The sequence below is a fragment of the Camelina sativa genome, chromosome 12 (assembly GCF_000633955.1).
Source record: "Camelina sativa cultivar DH55 chromosome 12, Cs, whole genome shotgun sequence".
Taxonomy (NCBI): domain Eukaryota; kingdom Viridiplantae; phylum Streptophyta; class Magnoliopsida; order Brassicales; family Brassicaceae; genus Camelina; species Camelina sativa.
This window is the reverse complement of record NC_025696.1, coordinates 9,165,248-9,184,696: the sequence shown is the minus strand read 5'-3', so window position 1 is coordinate 9,184,696 and position 19,449 is coordinate 9,165,248. Positions and strand designations below refer to the sequence as shown.

The 19,449-nt window shown below is 34.1% G+C and overlaps 4 protein-coding genes, 1 non-coding gene and 1 pseudogene across 5 annotated transcripts in view; 3 read left to right on the top strand and 3 right to left on the bottom strand.

The window, feature by feature from the left end:
- On the bottom strand, positions 4,846-5,247 carry LOC104731049 (annotated as a pseudogene).
- Positions 5,682-6,666, top strand: LOC104731048. The gene is made up of 2 exons (XM_010450304.2): positions 5,682-6,189; positions 6,327-6,666. Exons 1-2 carry the CDS (start codon positions 5,895-5,897, stop codon positions 6,503-6,505), a joined length of 474 nt encoding a protein of 157 aa, XP_010448606.1. The 5' UTR covers positions 5,682-5,894; the 3' UTR covers positions 6,506-6,666.
- On the bottom strand, positions 8,095-12,165 carry LOC104731047 (probable lysophospholipase BODYGUARD 2). Its single transcript, XM_010450303.2, has 5 exons — positions 11,690-12,165; positions 10,939-11,303; positions 10,266-10,594; positions 9,777-9,982; positions 8,095-8,523 (listed from the first exon to the last, which is right to left on the bottom strand). Exons 1-5 carry the CDS (start codon positions 11,959-11,961, stop codon positions 8,199-8,201), a joined length of 1,497 nt encoding a protein of 498 aa, XP_010448605.1. The 5' UTR covers positions 11,962-12,165; the 3' UTR covers positions 8,095-8,198.
- On the bottom strand, positions 10,773-10,844 carry TRNAH-GUG. The gene has a single exon. It is a non-coding gene; the product is annotated as a tRNA-His (tRNA).
- On the top strand, positions 16,598-18,420 carry LOC104731046 (growth-regulating factor 8-like). The gene is made up of 4 exons (XM_010450302.2): positions 16,598-16,892; positions 16,998-17,171; positions 17,347-17,710; positions 17,802-18,420. Exons 1-4 carry the CDS (start codon positions 16,598-16,600, stop codon positions 18,274-18,276), a joined length of 1,308 nt encoding a protein of 435 aa, XP_010448604.1. The 3' UTR covers positions 18,277-18,420.
- LOC104731045 (1-acylglycerol-3-phosphate O-acyltransferase-like) overlaps positions 18,644-19,449 on the top strand; it is a 6,106-nt gene continuing 5,300 nt past the window's right edge. Inside the window, exons 1-2 of the mRNA XM_010450301.2 lie at positions 18,644-19,012; positions 19,208-19,444. Of these exons, the coding sequence (XP_010448603.1) occupies positions 18,795-19,012; positions 19,208-19,444 (455 nt within the window). The 5' untranslated portion in view covers positions 18,644-18,794. The remainder of the gene's footprint in view (positions 19,013-19,207; positions 19,445-19,449) is intronic.

The window sequence follows — 19,449 nt, the reverse complement described above, 5'->3', positions numbered from 1 at the left end:
TTATTTATACTGGTTATGAACCATTGTTTAAAAAACTTCTAGCCGATGTGGGACGTTTATACATAGTTCTTTTATTTCCATAAATTAAAATTCTGGAAATTTAGAAAATGTTAATGAATGACATGTCAAACCCTGATAGGTTGTTTAAAATAATTCTTAATATAGAAAATTCTGGAAATTTAAAAAATGTTAATTAGTGACATGTCAAATCCCTATTGGATGTTTAAAATCCTAGGTGGACAGTCTTAGAAGCTTATAACTCCTACTTTTATTTAGTATAATTATTATTATAATAATAATAATAATATTATTATTATTATTATTATTATTATTGTTATTATTATTATTATTATTATTATTATTATTATTTTGCGTATATTTGTTTTTTTTTAAAAACGTTCTTCACTTATGTATGTATAAAAGGCAAAGATCTCATCTTTTATATTTCTTACTTCAGATTTTTCATTTATTATATCTATGGTATTAGACCAAAATATAAATTTTGTATTTTATCATTCATAATATATGAATCTTTCAATTTACAGTATGAAACAATAAGTTTTATATTTACGTGCTTCCTTTTTTTTCATTTAAAAAACAAATTATATTTACTAGTGTAACTAATTACAATATTCATATTTGTTTTTATGAATGGTTTTAGGATCAGTTGTTTTGGGTTTGGCTAAGGATTACTATTAATAAAAGGGACAATTTGAGTTCTGTGAGAATGTCCACCTCAGCCAAGTTCACATTTATCTTAGAGCATGCCACATCAGCAGCAAATATAAGAGAAAACCCAAGAAAACAAGTAAAAAAATTCGATTCAATTTTTCCTTTAGATTCTTCGTCTTCCCCTCTTAATATAGATCATAAAATTTTTGGATTACAAAACCGAAAAGCCTCACCTATTGCAAACAACAAACCAAATCAAGAGTACGTAATTTGACGAGCATAGACGATGAGTGATTAGAGATAACGAAATGAAACGACAGCCCTTATGGTCATTCGTCGTACCAGAGAGATGGCGATGAAAACCCTCGAAAAGTTCCACATAAACTCAAGGTAAAACAAAGTCTGCAATTGCCCACAAAAACATCATTATGCTTCTTTATCTATATTAATAGGTTAATAGTAGTTTGTTTAAATTTTAGGGTTTCTATCTACCTTTTGGAGTTTGAGGTTATGTATTGATAAGTAATCTTACACGATATATATATGTTTTTTTGAGTTTATTGCGGTTGTTCTGTTTTGAAAGTGATTTGGCGTGCTATTATTTTTGTTTACGAAAGACCTAAATAAAGAAAAGATACATCGTTGTTCATTTCTTTTTCTGCACTTCAAAGTCTAGATACCAATAAGAAAGAATATGTGGTTGAGTTATATGAATAGTTTATCCAAATATTTAAATTGCGTTTCATATAACTTGTGGATTGTGCTTTCATTCCTTTCTGAATCTGTCAAAGAAAAGGACGGACATGTTCATGTTGAAGATTGAGTCTTCGATTAAACCTGCAAAGAATAAGAACAATCATTGTGAGGCAAAGAATGAGAAGAAGAAGAATCACAAAAGATTGAATTAAAGCGACCGTAGAAGAAGAAGATGCAGAGAGGAGTCAACTACAAGAAAAAAAACAATGTCAAACAATAAGACAAGTGAAACTGTCGTGACTTAAGTTAAGACAATAAGAAGTAATCGGGCTAATTGTTTAGTTAGACTCAAATGAGTGAATATGTTGTGTTAGTTAATGTCTAAAATCTAAGTGCAGTTTTTGATGCAGTGCAGTCTAAGCATGAGTAGGTGTGGCTTGTGTAAGAGCCTAGGATCTAGAAGTAAGGTCTAGAGTATGGGTGCAAGTAGAAGATGTATGTGCATGGATTGTAAGAGACATCCAAGCTAATACAGTATAGTCTTTATGAGTACAATGTTTTCTGCCTCTCTAGAATAAAGAAACTAAACAAAGTGTAACAAAGAGAGAACGAGGAAAAAAACCTCTGAGAGAGAAACAAAGGCTAAAAGTGGGAATATCAACAGTTCAACACACCTAGAGAATTAACACAAAATCTAAATGATTATTATATTTGGTTATAATCACACATGCCACCACTCAAGAGAATAAGCTCAAACTGTTCACCAGATTGTGCTGTAGCCGCGTACTTATTATCTCCATATGAACATATCTCAGTCAATTGTGTTATGAGAATTCCTCTTTATATTTAGCGTGTTTTGATATTACATACAACGACACCTTAGATAATAGTCGATGACCATCAACAATAACTCAATTCTAAAGATATACGAAATTCAAATATTATATATTACTTCGTATTTCATACTGTAATTTTTTCTTCACCTCCAATAATACCATACATATGCTTGGTTATAATGTCAGATACAAAATAATGTAATTTTAACATATAACACAAAAAGTTAATTTAGATTTTATAAATAAACTAGCTCAATTGTCAAATGTCTTTCCGGGCGTAGCTCGGAGTTTCACAGTCATCATCATCATCTCGAAAGAGAAGACAAACCTTTGTGACCTTGAAGCAGCTAAAAATACATGGATGCATTCATTTACACCTTCCAAAACAAGGCAACCTTTAATTACAATAATCCAAACAATAGAAAAATAAAATAAAAATATTAACAAACCAAAATATAAAAAAAATTAAACAAAAAATAAAAAAACAAACAAAATACAAAACCAAAAGGCCATGCCTCAAAACAAAATTTACAAACAAAATGTAATCAAACACATTCCAGAAATTTTAAACAAATCATTTAAAAAAAATAAAATAATATATATATGTAGATACATTAACTAACCACGAAATATAATAACAACAAAATATAATGAAAAAGTATAACTATGCAAAAAAAACACCGGCCGGCCAAGCCCAAAAAAAGAAAAATCAATTACATTTACATGTAATAAACCCTAATATATATGGAAACAAATCTTCAGATGTAAAACAACCAAAAACAAATAAAAACAAAACTATATTCCAATTATATAGGTTTTATGCAAATAAACGTGAAATAAACCTGCGCGTAGCGCGGTATAATCTCTAGTATACAAAATGAGGAACTACGTAGTGGAAAATTTGATTGAAGTTCAAAGGCACCGTCAAGAAATCAAATTACGTGAAGTGCTTAGGCTTCAAATGCCTTTACTTAATGAGTGGTCAAAATTAGACGCAAAAAACTCGGAAGCTTTGAGCAAGCTAACTGAAAACTCCATGCTTTGTCTGTCCGTTTACCCCTCCCCTCATACATGGTGCCACGGTTAGATAATATTATTTCTTTTGGAAAACAAATTTGTTTAAAATGTTTTTGCTAATGAAAAATATTAATCATGTGGAGGTTAGATGTGGTGTCCATACATGAAGAAATGGTCATAGCTATAGAAGTCATGGACGAGATCGAAGATGTCATCATCAAGTTTCTCCCACGAGTAAGTCCACTTTATTTTATGTTATTGACCTTTTAAAAAAAAAAAAAAAAATTCTTATACACATGATAATAAGAAACTTGCCTTGTGATTAAATATCAGCAGGTTGAAATAATCCTATTTGAGCTGACAGAATTGATTGGCATGTTCAATCAAGAATTGTTATATTTTGAAGAAATAGAGAAGACCCTTTTCTCCATTCCTATCTTTGCGGTAAATCAATATCTCTAATACTCCTCTCATTATATTTGTCCGGTCCGGTTTAATCTATAACTTTGAATGGTTTGATTCTTTGTTTGGAATTAAGCTTTAAAGACTAAAGTGGTGAAATATTTGTTTTAATTAACAGGCCAAGGAAAGCAGCATTTTCTCCAAAAGAATGAAGAACAGAGGAAATCTTTGCAAAGTTCATAATTTTTTTTCTGTAATAACTAAGAGTTGAGATATGTAACTAAATATTTATAATTATATTAATTATAATACATACTAGTGATATTTAAGGTCATAGATTCACATCTTTTGTTTTAATTGGAGGTAATGTAGTAGGAATTTAAACCAAAAGGTTCATGGAAACAGAAGTTATCCTTGTAGGAGGAAAGAGTTTATGGTGGAAACACTGCGTATCTCAATTTCTTGGTTTCATTGGATTGTTATTTATCTCATCTCCTATGTGAATATTCAACATCTCATTCATTGATTTGTTATATATATATTTTATTGATAAAGTAATTATCTTCAAACTGCGAGTTTGCTTCCGAGGTTCTTTCTCTTTAGTGGTCTTAGGGGCTCGGTCAAATTGAGCCAGCAGGGTTGTTCTAGGGTCCAAGGTTTTGACATTTTATAGCTACTATAGGTGTTAAGCTGATAGCGGGGGAAAGGGTTTGATATATTCTTTTATCTATCATTCTTTCACATCTCAATAATAGTAAAAAATACAGAAGTGGATGGTAATTGGTATAAATATAATTAACTTTTGTATTTCAGTATCTAATAACGTCTCCTCATTCCCCCTGTTTCTACTTTCTTCTCCAATTAACGCTGTACAAATAAACCATTTTTGGAACATATTTTGGCTCTTAATTTTCCTAAGTCTTTATTATACTATTCTAAAAAAGTGCAGGATTGTATCAGATCCGTACTAAATTACCTTTCACAATCGAGACATAGGTCTACATCAAAACCCCGTTCTTAAACCAACTTAGTTTCAATGAAACTCTTGTTTTTAAACTAACCGGTTTTCATCTCTCGTATAATGTGTAAGTCTATGTCATGTTATGTTATGTCTCTTAAGGTTTAAATTTTTAAATCATGTAGGGCTAAAACAAACGGGAAAATAAAAATAATATATTTTTATTCTTTAGCTTATAATTGTGAAATCTTGTTACAATGGTGTTCAAATATTAGCATTCCAAGAATAACATTTTTCTTGAGCTGTTAATCTACATGGACCATCAGGTCTTATACTCCAAACACACGGATGATGTTTACAGACATAATAATCTCTGTTAGTTACAAGAATATCAAACCATTTCGATTCACTTCCCCATTCAAAGTGACAAAAAAACAGCGTTGTGCCCCAAATGTTAAGAGCTGCTCTAAATCCCCAGTGTTGATACGGGGCTAATGATTGTGATTCGAGATCTTTGTTCTTCGATTTGCAGTGTAGTCCCAATTAAACATTTGGACCAATATCATTGATGATATCAACATTTAGTCTCGCCTCACATAGACAACCAAAGAGAATAACCATGAATGTGACACTAAACATTATGTTAAATGCGTATGAGCCACACATTATGAATAGTTTAAATAACAATTGTGAATGTTTTACAAAATATGAACTTTAGGTTTTAGCATCCCATCTTTTTTATACGGTTATCTTCTAAGTAAAATTAGCTATTTCAGAAACAAATAATTTCTTATCGGTTACCAAATAAACCCTTATACAATTGTTTCGTTTGTATTGCCTTAGGTAATAAGAAATCATTTCGATTAAAAATGATAAATAGGCTAAGATTTTCCTACGATAATTTCTAGTCAATAAAGTGTCTATTAATTCCAATAAGCATTTTTTTAGTAATAAAATGCCACAATATAAAGTAAGTCAAGATGTATTTTGACTTTTCATAAATAATAATATTTATTTGCTTTGACCAAAATGAGAATATATATATGGGGAATTAGGTTACCAAACAAAAAACCACACGAAAGTAACAAGAGAGTGAATTAGGCAAACAAAAATAAATGAATCACACAACCCACCGCTCAACCACCACCAGCCCCATCTTCTAAAATATTCTATCTCTTCTTCTCTCCTTTTTATTTCGTTTAAATTTATATATCTTCCAAAATCCTTAGCACAAACATTATATATATTCCTCTTCATATTTTGAAGAAAATATTACTTTTTGTTTTTTGTTTAATTCTATATCTCGTAACTAAATGGCGAGCGAAGGAGTCGTCGTTGTCGGAGGAGAGAGAGAAGGAGCTGAGATCGTGTACGGAGCGGAGGAATGTTACAAGCAATCATTGGAGCTTCTGGAGGAGCTAGGGTTTCCGAAAGGAGTGATGCCTTTGAAGAATCTTGTGGAGTGTGGAAGAGTTAGAGCCACTGGTTACGTGTGGATGAAGCAAAACTCTCCTTATGAGCATTTCTTCGAATCCACCAACACTCGCGTTTCCTACGGTCTCGAGGTCACTGCCTATGTCGAAAAGTGTTGTATGAAGAAGATGACAGGTACCATCTGTGATATATACCTAGCTACCTAGTATATATTGATAAATAGCTCATGTAATTATAAAAGGACAATAGTTTATATATAGATATGGCTTTGTTTATGTATATGAATTAGCGTGTTTGTTATATATATATAGGAGTGAAGAGTAAGCAGATGTTTATGTGGGTACCGATCGTGGAGATGAGTATGGAGGAGCCAAAGAGCAAGAAGATTTACTTCAAGACTCCTATGGGAATCGGCAGGTCTTTTCACGTTACCGCATTCATGGACGACGAAGAGAAACGCAACTTTTACTTGGAGAATCCCAAAAATTAAACGACGTCCTTTAATAATTAATTGGTTCATCATATGATTATTACATTTTGGGTTGCTTTTTTTTAATTTTCAGTTTTATTTTAATACATCTTGTAAGGTTTCTCTATGTCACATTGCTATTAAAATAATGATATACTCCGACACATTTCTGGGAGCGTTGATTTTTTTCCTTAAAAACGTTATTCTTAAGTCTTTAATTATTTTTTTAATTTATTTCTGTACATTTTATTAACTATCATGTGAAGTAAAATTTGATTTGTGATGCAGTGGACTTAATCTTATAATTGAAAACGATCGATGATCTAAATAATTTCTAATATATTTCCTAAGTTCAATATATACGATGAAGTATGTAATTGGAGACTTTCACTTATATCTATATTTACACTTTCACTTATATGTATATCAAATAAATATCTCGCAACCATATATTTCTATGAGTAGAATCACATTAACATGGAAATCACTATCATATTTACATAACGAGCAAATTATTTAACAAAAGCGTACCCTGTCCAAGATATAAATCATGTCAAAACAGTACTAATCGAATTTATATTTAGTATTCTATATATATCCCTGAACTGAAACTGTAGAGTTTTGAATTTTAATTGAAGATTGTGGAATATTTAATAAATCGTACTGTTTATTATTAGTACTAATTAATAAACGAGAGCGCTTTCTCATATTTTCATTCACCAATTACCATTGAGTTGATATACATTATACGCAGTGCCGGCTTAACTAGGTGGGCGGGCAGTGCGACCGTCCCGGATACATAAATTAAAGGGGCATATATGTATAAAAGAAGGGCACAAAAAAAAAATTATAAGTTAAAGAGGCAAAAAAAAAACTTTGTAAGTTAAAGAGGCACACAAAAAAATTTGTAAGGTATAAATGGGCACAAAAAAAAAGTTATATGAACCAAAGAGAACCAAACAAATAATTAGTAAGTTTTTCTATAGGTTAAAGAGTATTTTTTTTTAGTTTGCCCAGAGGCATGTAATATGTTTAAGCCAGCACTGATTATATGGATATGCATTATGCATGTACGTAGAGCTTTAAAGTACTGACGGAATAATATGGTTGGATGGGTCCAAAACATTCATTAATATTGGTGAATTTGTTCAACCAATATGACCCACTTCTAGGGATTCATTGGCTAATTGGTATGCATAATAAATAATAATATACCACTGAAAACAAAATTATATAGAAAGAAGAGAACGATATAACATTAATAGAAATTTTGAGATTAGAAATCTGTAACTAGTTGAAAATGACATATAATCTAATAATTTATTTTTAGGTTTTTTACTAGTGAAATGCTGTTATGTCATTGTCTATGTGGTATTGTACGATAATTTGCAATCAGAAATTTTTTCTTTAGATATGAAAAAACTACCAATTTTTTTTATGTAAGTCGTACGTATACCTTTTAATTATTTTTATTTTGGTTCACCACATATAACTTCTATTTATAAACCAAAGATTAAAGAATGTATGATGAATGAATTACCATAATAAATTAGATTCGAAAATTATTATTTAAATAATCCATTCCTGGATTTTCTCATAATACATAAGGATTTCCTTAATTTATAAATGATAAACTCTTGAAAATATTTTTACCAACCCATTACACATAGAACAATTGATATTAATCTATCACAAATTTTCATCAGACATATTTTTAGCTAGAAGAAGTCTTCCAAATTTCTTGGAGCTCTCTGGCAAACTCATCTTGTCTGCCAACAACCATAGTGATATGATCTTTGTGCTCAAGAACCTTAACTCGCGCCCGAGGAATCCGCTGTTTAACGTTGTAGCTACACTCGACAGGAATGAGTTCGTCGTCACCTCCGTGGAAGATGGCCACGTTGCACTTTAGTTTATCTCGAACGATATCTAGATACGTATCGAGTTTGCTTCCTGTCCCACATAAAATGTTGTGTAGAGTGTGCCACGCTGCGTTGTGCGTGTGACACATGAAACCTTCTATTAAAAAGTTTACAGTCCTAGGTAGAGAAAATCAACTATTAGTACAATATATGATAAATCAAAATATAGTTCTTACATATCAATTTATTATAGTTATTGGGTTTGGACTTTGCACAAAAGAAAAAAAAAATGGACTATTATCAAAAGAGATCTACTGTCTTAAGTATATATATGGGTGCTGCGCTAATAAATAATAACCAATGACACTAATCAAACTTGCGCATTTATTTTGAATTTTGGTTCATAGTAGTATTTTTAAAAAAATTAAAGAATTCATAGTTATTGGTTTTGGAGTCGAACTCATAATTGGTAGCATTGATCGGATGGATTAGATTCCATTTTCTTTAGTAATTTAATTTCCAATGGTTGGTTGTATTGGTAGGACGAGAGCATTACTTCTAACCATTTAGATTCCTAAAACGTAGAAACTACAAAAACAGAGTCGTAAAATCTATACATTCTTGTCACTGATATATGCCGATCAACCAACCTAGACATTTCAAAAGTAAAATCAATTTCAATTTGCTCCAAGTACACATAGTCATAAGTACTTAGGTTAGAATTTTAAAATTTAGCATAAACACACTATAGAGTCTAAAGTAGGTTGCCTAAGACACCGTTTGTTTTAAAGCTTTCCTCCAATGAAAGAAGGTATGCTGATGGCATGTCAAAACACGTGGCTTTCTATGTCTGGTTATTTGATGTAACTTGAGGATTAAGCTAACACCACGTAAAGTTGTACTATATCTGTAAATTAATTTGGTGAAAATAAGTTGAATTAATAATCGTTAACTGAGTAGACACTTACTAGCTAGCAACCAGATGCGGCTACGAATTAAATTTGTTAGTGGATTTAGTCCATTTGGAGGTGGTTTGGTATACTAACTAGCCACATCAACCATCAATTGTTTCCTTTCAATTAAATATGACATTTACATGCTAAAAACAAATATATATAGAGAGAGACTAAACCTAATTTTTGACATCACTAAATTTCCAAAAATATTCCAAACAACCTGATAAAAAACAACCAACATTTTACCCTCATGTATTATTAACGATTGCCGCTGCGGTTTTGTGACATTGTGTACTAGCTAGTTAAGTATGGAAATTGTTTTATTTTCCGTTGGATTTTAAGTTTTTGGATCTTAATTTTATTACATTTAAGGAATGTGAATTCCTCTCCTGATATAAATCGATTCGAATTTGGTTGGGTGGATTAATAAAATTAAAATGAAAACAAAGAAAATAGTTGATAAAAAGTAAAAACCTGTTATTACGGGTGATGAGATTTGCAAGGAACTGCCAAAGACGGTGGTGTTTGCAGATAAGGAGACAAATGGTACGACTAACGTGTTCGTACCAACAAGCCATCGACGCTCCTAATGCTATAGGCGGCCAAACCTTCCTCGGTGCCACTTTCTTCATCACGTACTGCCTCGGCTTCGTCTCTCCCGCCGGCACTGGATAGTACGGCTGCCCACACGTACACATGAACACATATTCTATTAGTCCTATACATCACATCTCTTATTTTCATGTGTCAAACCAATAAAGTTGTATTTTTCCTTAACTTGTTCAATTATTTCCAGCAGCTAAAATGACTGACCAACATATTATTCATAATATAATGACAATTAGGAACCTGTAGTTATTATAAACTTTTAAAACTAATTATCATGCGAAATTTATGTTCTGCATGCATAGAAACCAACAAAGACAGGTCCAAAATATGCGAAAACGTAACTAATTAACTCACCGGAGCAAGGAGGGTAAGTGACTTGACTAAGCCGCCGTGTCTAGCGGCGAGGCTAAGCGCCAAAATGCATCCCAAAGAATGAGCCACGATGTGGAAAGACTTCACATTGTGTTTGTGTAAGACAGATTTCTCGATCATCTCTACGTGTTCTCTCAACGTGTAGAGTGAATCAGCTGGCTTTGGACTCTTACCGAATCCTAGAAGATCCACGGCGAAGAGTCTATGAGCCGAGGAGGAGGCTGACAGGCTTGGAAATACCGTCTCCGTCCAAAACGCTGATGAAGATATGAAACCATGTATGAACAGAACATCCTCTTTCGCCGCCACCCCTGTTGTAATGAATCCGATTGTTTTAAAACGCAAATTAGTTTACTAATTTCAAAATCCAAAATTGTCTATTTGCATTTATAATTTCTAAAGAGTGTTTTTATAAAATAAAAAAAAAACANATTTTTTTTTTTTTTTTTTTTTTTTTTTTTTTGAAAAAGGGTAAATAATGATTTAAAGTGTGGCTGCTGGGATTCGAGCCCAGGTCTCCACGGCCACAACGTGGAATTCTTACCACTAAACTACAGCCACTTTGTTGTAATAAGTAAATGTTTTATAAATGAAAAACAGTGAAACTGGTTGAACTAATATATCTCCCCTTATCATATAAGATGAGAACGTTTACCATTTGGGATTTGAGTTTTGACAAAGAGGGAATGATCTTTGTCACTAGTAGAGGCCCACGATGTACAAAATCCACAATCACAATCCGACCATCGAGAGACATCGTGGCTCAAATTATGCGGTTTGATCTTTCCCCGAAGCTTCTCAACTACCGTGAAGTTCACCGTCAAGCTTGACTTCGTTACTGATTTCCTCCTTCTGCTTTTATTCTTCTCATGATGGTCGCTACACTCGGACTCGGACCGAGTAACCTTAACGAACCGTTTATTGAGCTCATTAACGGATAGGTTAGAAAAGTCCGATAGACGAGAAGGACGTGTGTAAAGTGTCTCAGAGATATCCTCCAGCTCAATCTTGGAACGTCCGCTACAAGAAAATCAAACGGTAGTAGATTTCAAATTTTCAATACACTTGTAGGGATAAAAGTAATTGGCTCACCGTACCATTTTTAAGTCAACAATGAACTTTAATGCACGTCAATTTTTGTAGTAAATATGATAAGATGATAATAATTATGATTCAGGGAAAAAGCGGACAGCACATGTAATGATGTAAAATGAATAGCTAGAACTTATAACTGTGAATTTATTATATATTAGACGAAACATATTTACTCTTGTCTCTTGAAATATGAAAATATTTACAAAAAAATATTCTGAGTTTTTTTTAACACATCTGTAATTGGACAATTCTGATATTGATACATTTGCAATAACTAAAAAAACGTTAAAAAGAAAAGAGAAAAAATTTACCCGAGTTCTTGAAGCCGCGAAAGAGTAAGGATCTTGGATTCGCCATCGTTTTGAGACAAGAGGATCTTCCCTCGAGTCGTGGTGATGGGTTCCTTGGCCGACAAACAATAGCAAGGCTTCCATTCGGCTTCAAAGAGATAGTCTGCTGCTTTGTAGATGAGACAAAGAAATGAATCAACGACGTCTAAAACACAGAACACGAAGAAGCTAATGGCTTCGTTTAGCCATGTCCCTGCTACAGTCGCTGCTCTTCTTAGCTTCATCACAGCCATGCCTCAACAAAAGCTTCGAGTTGTGTTTGATACACAATTCTTCTTTATATATCTGAGAATGAGATGTATATAAGAAGACTAGATCCGCGCTGAAGTCTAGTTGTGATAATTGTGTAATGTATTTTTATATAATATATAGATAGAACTTCTCTCTGTCTCTGTCACTTTCTATCGACAGTTGAGAATAGGGGATTAATTATGGAGGCAAATAAGAATTTGGGGGTTGTATGTATATATCAGTCTATAGATGATACGTGATTAATATATAATACGATGTCATAAGGTGATATTTTGTTAAAAGACACTCTACAATTACCATATCAGGTCACGGATCCACCGGTTTGCCCGGTCTGGTATTTAAAACATTGGCTAAATAACATGTGGTTGTGAGTTCATTTCAGACACTCCTTATTTGGTTGTATTTGTTGAAAAAATCTATGCATATTGATAGGAAGATGGCGAATTTATTGCAATTGACTTTATTTTTACAGATACGGAAATAAGAAATGAACTTTTGTTGGAAACAAATTCAGAAGGTTCCTTGGTAAAGCGTGCAAGAGAAACTATGTTAACTTGTGAATGAAGTTGGGAGTGAGAAATTGGGGATTCTTGTTTATAAAATTTGCAAAGATGAGGAACATAACTGTATCACATAATTATAATTATCTATATATAAATGTTTTTATCGGATATACTTATATACACTCAAAGTACTATTTGTCGGCAGTAAAAACATTTAAAACTTCCTTAAACTAAGTAGCCATATTCTTCAGATGAACAAAATGCTTTGTACTGTATGGAAAAAAAAGACTTATAAATTGAGAAATACTGTAAGAGAAAAAAGAAAAATCAGAGTTTTTTTCTAATAAAGGAATAAAAATAAACACATAAAAGGAAGACATAAAAGATAAATGTGGGTTGTGTCATTAAACGCCTAAAGAAAAAGAGGTGCGTGGTGGTTGAACCATCCTGTAAAACGAGAGAAACAGTCCATGACTTGGCTTTATATCATATGATCTTGCACAAATCCTCATTTGAATAAGCTTTCTCTTTTCTATTTTACTCTATTTTTCATTTGAATAATCATTTCTTGTTCCTCTAAAACTTGCTAATCCATTTTTTTCTTATCTAACTAGCTCGTTTTCTTTGTTTCGTGACACGCAATTATATAAATATTTCCAGACCAACATAGAGGTTGCAATAAACAATATCACCTTCCCTATTTGTTACATACCCGCTTCTGGACGTATAAGGTTTCTATGGCGATACGAACACCATTATACTTTATTACACTAATATGATGTATATGATCCATTGATAACTTACAATTCATTCGTACCACCGATCGAGGCGCAGCAACTAAAATACGCTTGTGACAAATACATATCAAGATTCCTAACATTTCCGGTGTTAAATAAGTAATCGACACATCTAACTGTAAAACGGTACGGATCACGTAGGTTAAGAAAAGGACATGCATGATCTTTGGGGGTATGATGTCTTTCTATCAGATTAAAATTTGTTTCAATTTTGACGCATGCAATATAATACTGTATCCGTCTTCTATCAATTTAGATGTTTGGTTATCGTACTTGGTGTTATAGTCCATGGATTTTCATATCTATATATAAACTCTTCGCCTTTATTTCAATCTTTCATAAAATTGATGTTACATATACTTACAGTACAAAACGTGCAAGTTTAGTTTTCCACTTGAAAGTTGTATTTTTATATCAAATTCATACTACAAGATCAACGTGTGTGCAAGTGCATCAATGGGTGTTTGTCCAGAAAATATATATATATATATATATATATATATATATATATATCAATGGGTTAAATTAGATTAGACTTAGGTCTTGGCAAACTAATCAAACTGGAATTTCCAAACCAAACCGAGATTCTTCGATTAACTTGAGATTGTTTCGACTATCGGCAAGAATTGAAATTATATTTTGGTCTATGTTCGGTTCGGTACACCCATAAACAGTGATGACTCTGCAAGTAAGTGAAGGTCACGTGGAGACACAAAAAATTATAAGCCTATAGGCCTAAAGTGTAGTTGTTGTTTTGGTCCACATTGCTTCTACCTTTTTTTACCCATAACCAAACAGTATTTTAAACTTCGGTTTGGCTTCAACAACAATTACTTTTGACCTCATCGCACCTAATATAGTAATAATACATTCTGCAGAACCAAACTGAACAGGATTTAAATTCTATTTATTCAGCAAAATTTTCTCCAAATCAAAATTAGAATATACTATATAGTTTAAAATTAGTATTATAAAATATGGACTTTCTAGTAATGGGCCATTCTTGAGCTAACATACTACTATAGCGGCCCATTTGAGGTTGAAACACGTGTAAACGCAAGGATATCGTGTAGAAGAAGCTGAAAGATCCAAGGGAATAGGAAACTCCGTGATTGGAACGTCAAAAACCCTAACCGGAGATGGCACGGACCTCAGAGGCTCAGAGCTCAAACGTCCGTTGCGTCTCAGACCATATTTATTCTCCGATCGTATCTAACTGGTCTTTTTGTAATGGAGATCAGAGACAGTCCGACAGAGACGCTCGTGTTCGTGTTCTTCTACCTCTCGATCCAATTTGTTTTGTTTCTTGGAGTTTTGCCCTCCACTTATTTTATTTGATAAATTGTTTCTGAAAGACCTAGTTCAAGTTGACACGACTTTGTTATCATCTTCCGAGTCATTTGATACTATAAGCTTGAGCTTGAAGTTGAGGTATGTTCCACTCACCGTACTTGAAAGTTGAAACTGTACCATCCATTTGCTACCTTTAGTTCTATTATTGTTAATAGGTATTCTCGTCTCAGATTTGTAGTTGTCTCAACAATCTACGTGTTGGACACATGTAGAACATTGCCTCTTTAATCTGCTCGAAACTGGCATAACAGGGTATACCGATGCTGAAAACAGAGGAATTACATCTTAAGACTGTTCTATTCTCATTCATTATCTGATTATGATTCTAAAACAGTCTCGGGCACTACTTCTTGAAACATGTTTGTGATATATGTATGTAGCCAAATCCCAACATAACATAACATTATAGTACAAGTACAATTACACTGTCTATTGTTCCTAATTTAAAAACAGTTGGGGTGGGGGGTTCACTTTGGATTCATTTACGAATATGGTGCTCTTTTGGAATAATTTTAAGACTATATGTAAATGTAACCACCGATTAAATTAGGCTACTACTATACCACTTACGAACAATATTGAATGGCCATAATAGTCCATGTGTTTTGACATTTGAACTTTTTGAGTGGTCCTATGATTTGATTAGGCGTATACGACAAACAAAAGAAAACTAGAGTTAGAGATATGTATGTATGTATTTGTATTCTTCAAGTCATCAACTTTATTTCCCATTCTCCACCACAACAATCCAATAATTTATTATCATCATATGTGATGAATGAAAGTGGGAGTTTTCTTCTTTTTTAACTAAATCAGAAGAAATTAGAGGAGTGATAGAAGACATGAAAGTAGTGGGGTCGAAAAGAGAAAGAAGAAAAGAAATGGGGGTAAGAAATTAGTAAAATCTAAGAAAGTGACCCGAAGATGGAAGAGAGGGAGAGACTGGATTAGTTCGAGCATCACATCTCTCTCTCTCTCTGGTCCCCAATGAGAAGAAAGAAGCAAATCTCTCACGGTCACGGCAACCTCATATGGGTCCTTTTTACCAACACACTTCTCCAAGCACCTTCTTTTAGACGCCGTTGCTTAACGGAGTCTTTTATCCTCATCCAAAAAAAAGTCTACACACAATTATTATACATACTCTTCTGTTGTGTGTGTGAGTGAATGGTACGTACGATGTAGTTTTTGAGAAGAAGACAAATACAAAAGACGTTACCTAAGGTCGAAGTAAAAAAAAAAGATATTTTTATAAAGAGGCGGTGTGTGTGTATCATTGTGTGTGTAGAGAGAAAGAAGTTAACGGTGTTAAGTGTTGTAGGAAACGACAACGTGGGGATGATACTGAGTAAGTGTCAGGAGAGGAGAAGGGAGAGAGAGAGTAGAGAGTTAATGAAGATTTTTGTCTGTATTCTGAAACAAGTTCGAATGTTGGAGACTAAGGAAACAAAAAAAAAAAAATCAAAAGCTTTTATCATCATGTCATGGCTGGCTCATGAGTCTTTCTAATAGCTTAGCTCTGCACCGCTCCTCTTAACCTAAAATCCCCAATTTCTCTCCCTATCCTCTCATTTTTCATAAGTGGCACTGAGAGAGAGAGACAAAATAAATAAATAAAGAGTGAGCCTTTGTGGTTGTTTTTTAAGGTTCTTTTTATATTTATGTTTGCAGAAGAGACATTAGGCTAAGAGAAAAGGCGGGTGCTTTTTTTTCTTCTTCTCTGTTTTCTTCTTTCTTGGATTTTTGGGTGTTGCTTTGTGTGAAGGATAAAGTTTTGAGTTATATCTCCTAGGTTTCCATTACAGAGACAAAAGGGGTATTTTGAGAGTTGTTATGCTTTTTAAGCAGGTTTGTAGAGGTGGTGTTTCTCTGGTAAAAGTTTGAGACTTTTTTTGGGTGGATATTATTACAGAGTCAGGAAATAGAAAGAGGGGAACTGTGTGTGTGTGTGTGTTTTAGTTTTAATGGGAACAAGAGCAGAACGTAAGGAAGATTATGTTGGTGGGTTTGGATTTGGAGTTGTAGAACATTCGCATAAAGACGTTATGGTGCTACCACATCATCATTACCATCCATCATATTCCTCGCCTTCCTCTTCTTCCTTGTGCTACTGTTCTGCTGGTCTTGGCGATCCCATGTTCTCTGTTTCAAGCAATCAGGGATACGCTTCTTCTCACGGTGATATGTTCTCCCTTGCCGGTTCTAGTTCTGCTTCTGTTACTGTAGCAGATCCTTTTTTCACCTTGAGCTCTTCTTCAGGTTTCAAGTTCTAAACCCTTTTTGTTGATTTCTGATCTATGAATTAAAAAAATATGAAATTTTTGTATGTTGGTTTGATGTGAAATTGGTTGGATTAAAATCCAGGGGAGATGGGAAGAAGTATGAGTGAAAACGCAGGTGTAGCTTTCAGTAACGCTCAGTGGCAGGAGCTTGAGAGGCAGAGGAATATATATAAGTACATGATGGCTTCTGTTCCTGTTCCTTCCGAGCTTCTCTCACCCTTTCTTAAGAACCACCCATCAACCACTAACCCGGATGGTAAGATGTCCATAGCTTTCACTTCAACAGCTTCTTTAGACTTTCCCATTTTTGTCAGTTTCTCTTGGTTACATGTAATGTTGACCACTTGTTTTACCTCTTAGTGGAGGCATCGAAGTAGATTTTTTAGTACTTATGCTGATTAAAAGAATCTGCTGTGGTCTTTGTGATGCAGTAACAGTTGCAGTGGCGAAAGGAGGTTCGTTGCAGCTTGGGATTGCTTCAATCGCAAGCAATAACACGGCTGATCAGGAGCCATGGAGGTGCAAGAGAACGGATGGTAAGAAATGGAGATGCTCAAGAAACGTGATTCCTGATCAGAAATACTGCGAGCGACACACACACAAGAGCCGTCCTCGTTCAAGAAAGCATGTGGAATCATCTCACCAATCATCTAGCCACAGTGACATTCGTAGTAGCGCTAAGAATGTTACTAGCCAGTTTACTAGAGCTTATCCTCAGTTTTACGGACAACCTGTAAACCAAGTCCCTGTGCTTTCTGCTCTTCCGTCTGCTTCCTCTTCATATGATCACCACAGGTGCCTTTACTTACACTCTTGTCAAAGTTTTTAAATCCATCCCTTTTTTATATCATTTCAAAGATTGAAACTTTTTTGTTAATTTGTGAAGAGGAGTGAGGTGGTATAGGAAAGAAGATGGTTCCATTGGAACTTTAAACCCGGAGATCCATGGAGCTGTCCAGCTGAAGGTTGGATCACGCAGAGAGCTCAAACGTCGATTCGATTATGATCTAAACTTCAGGCAGAAGGAGCCAGTAGTAGACCAGAGCTTTGGAGCGTTGCAGAGTCTATTGAGTGTAAACCAGACACCACATAACCAAGAGACAAGGCGGTTTTTTGTACAAGGGAAACAAGATGAAGCAATGGGAAGCTCTCTGACACTATCAATGGCTGGAGGAGGATCAATGGAGGAAGCAGAAGGAACAAACCAGCATCATCAGTGGGTTAGCCATGAAGGTCCATCATGGTTCTATTCAACAACAACACCAGGTGGACCATTGGCTGAAGCATTGTGTCTTGGTGTCTCCACCAACAACCCAAGTTCTAGTACCACTACTAGCAGCTGCAGCAGAAGCTCAAGCTAAAAACCGGTTTACAAACAAAGTCAAAAACCGGTTTTAGTGTTTTAGTGATTTGTTTGAAAAATCTGAGACCTTTCTTAGCTTTTGTTTGTGTGTTTGCGGTTGGATTTTGTAGAAGACGAATCAAATTGCAACTTTTTCACCTTACGTTTGAATCCTTAATCTAAATATGTTATTAATTTGCCATTAACAATCTTAATCACTTTCTTGAACTTAATTTGACTAATTATTACAAGAGTTGACCAAGACCGACAGGACCCAGTTGTGCCAACGGGGAAGGTTCTGTGTTTTTGCAGGAGACGTGACGTCAGCAATGACGTGAGAAGAAGAGTTTAGAAAAAGCATATATCCCTTTAAGCGACTTCGCAGCAAAACCTCTCGTCTCATCTTTTAAGAACTTTTTAAAAGATAAAAATAGAAAATTTAATATCCAAAAAAACTTCAGATTCCTTGATTCGTGGGAAAAGTTTAGATTTTTATTTTTTTGTTGGATTGTGATTTTTTTTGTGCGGTGATTGTATATGAACTTGAGCCGTTTTGTGTCAAGACTAAGAATGGCAGAAGAAATCTCAAAGAAGACTGCTTCGGTGGCTGATTCATCTTCTGCTGCTGCTACGGCGGCTGCTACCAATGCTGCGAGATCAAGATGGAAAATTTTGTGGCCTAATTCGCTCCGGTGGATCCCTACCTCCACCGATTACATCATCGCCGCCGAGAAACGTCTTCTCTCTATCCTCAAGTACGTATGTCTCTCAAGCACATGTTGTTTGTTCTCAATTACACAGCTTTAGGGATAAATCTTACAAAATTCTGTATGAACCCTGTTTCTGGAACATTGTTAATTAGAGTTTGAAATGTTAAAGGAGGGGTTTTTGTAGGTTCTACATTATGGATGAGCTGTTTTTATAATTCTTTTGTGATGAACAATCTTCAGGACGCCTTATGTACAAGAACAAGTTAATATTGGTTCAGGACCACCAGGTTCCAAAATCAGGTGGTTTAGGTCTACCAGCAATGAGTCACGTTACATCAATACTGTTACCTTTGATGCCAAGGAGGGTTCTCCCACTCTTGTCATGGTTCATGGTTATGGTGCTTCTCAAGGCTTTTTCTTCAGAAATTTCGATGCTCTTGCCAGTCGATTTAGGGTGATTGCTATTGATCAACTTGGGTAAG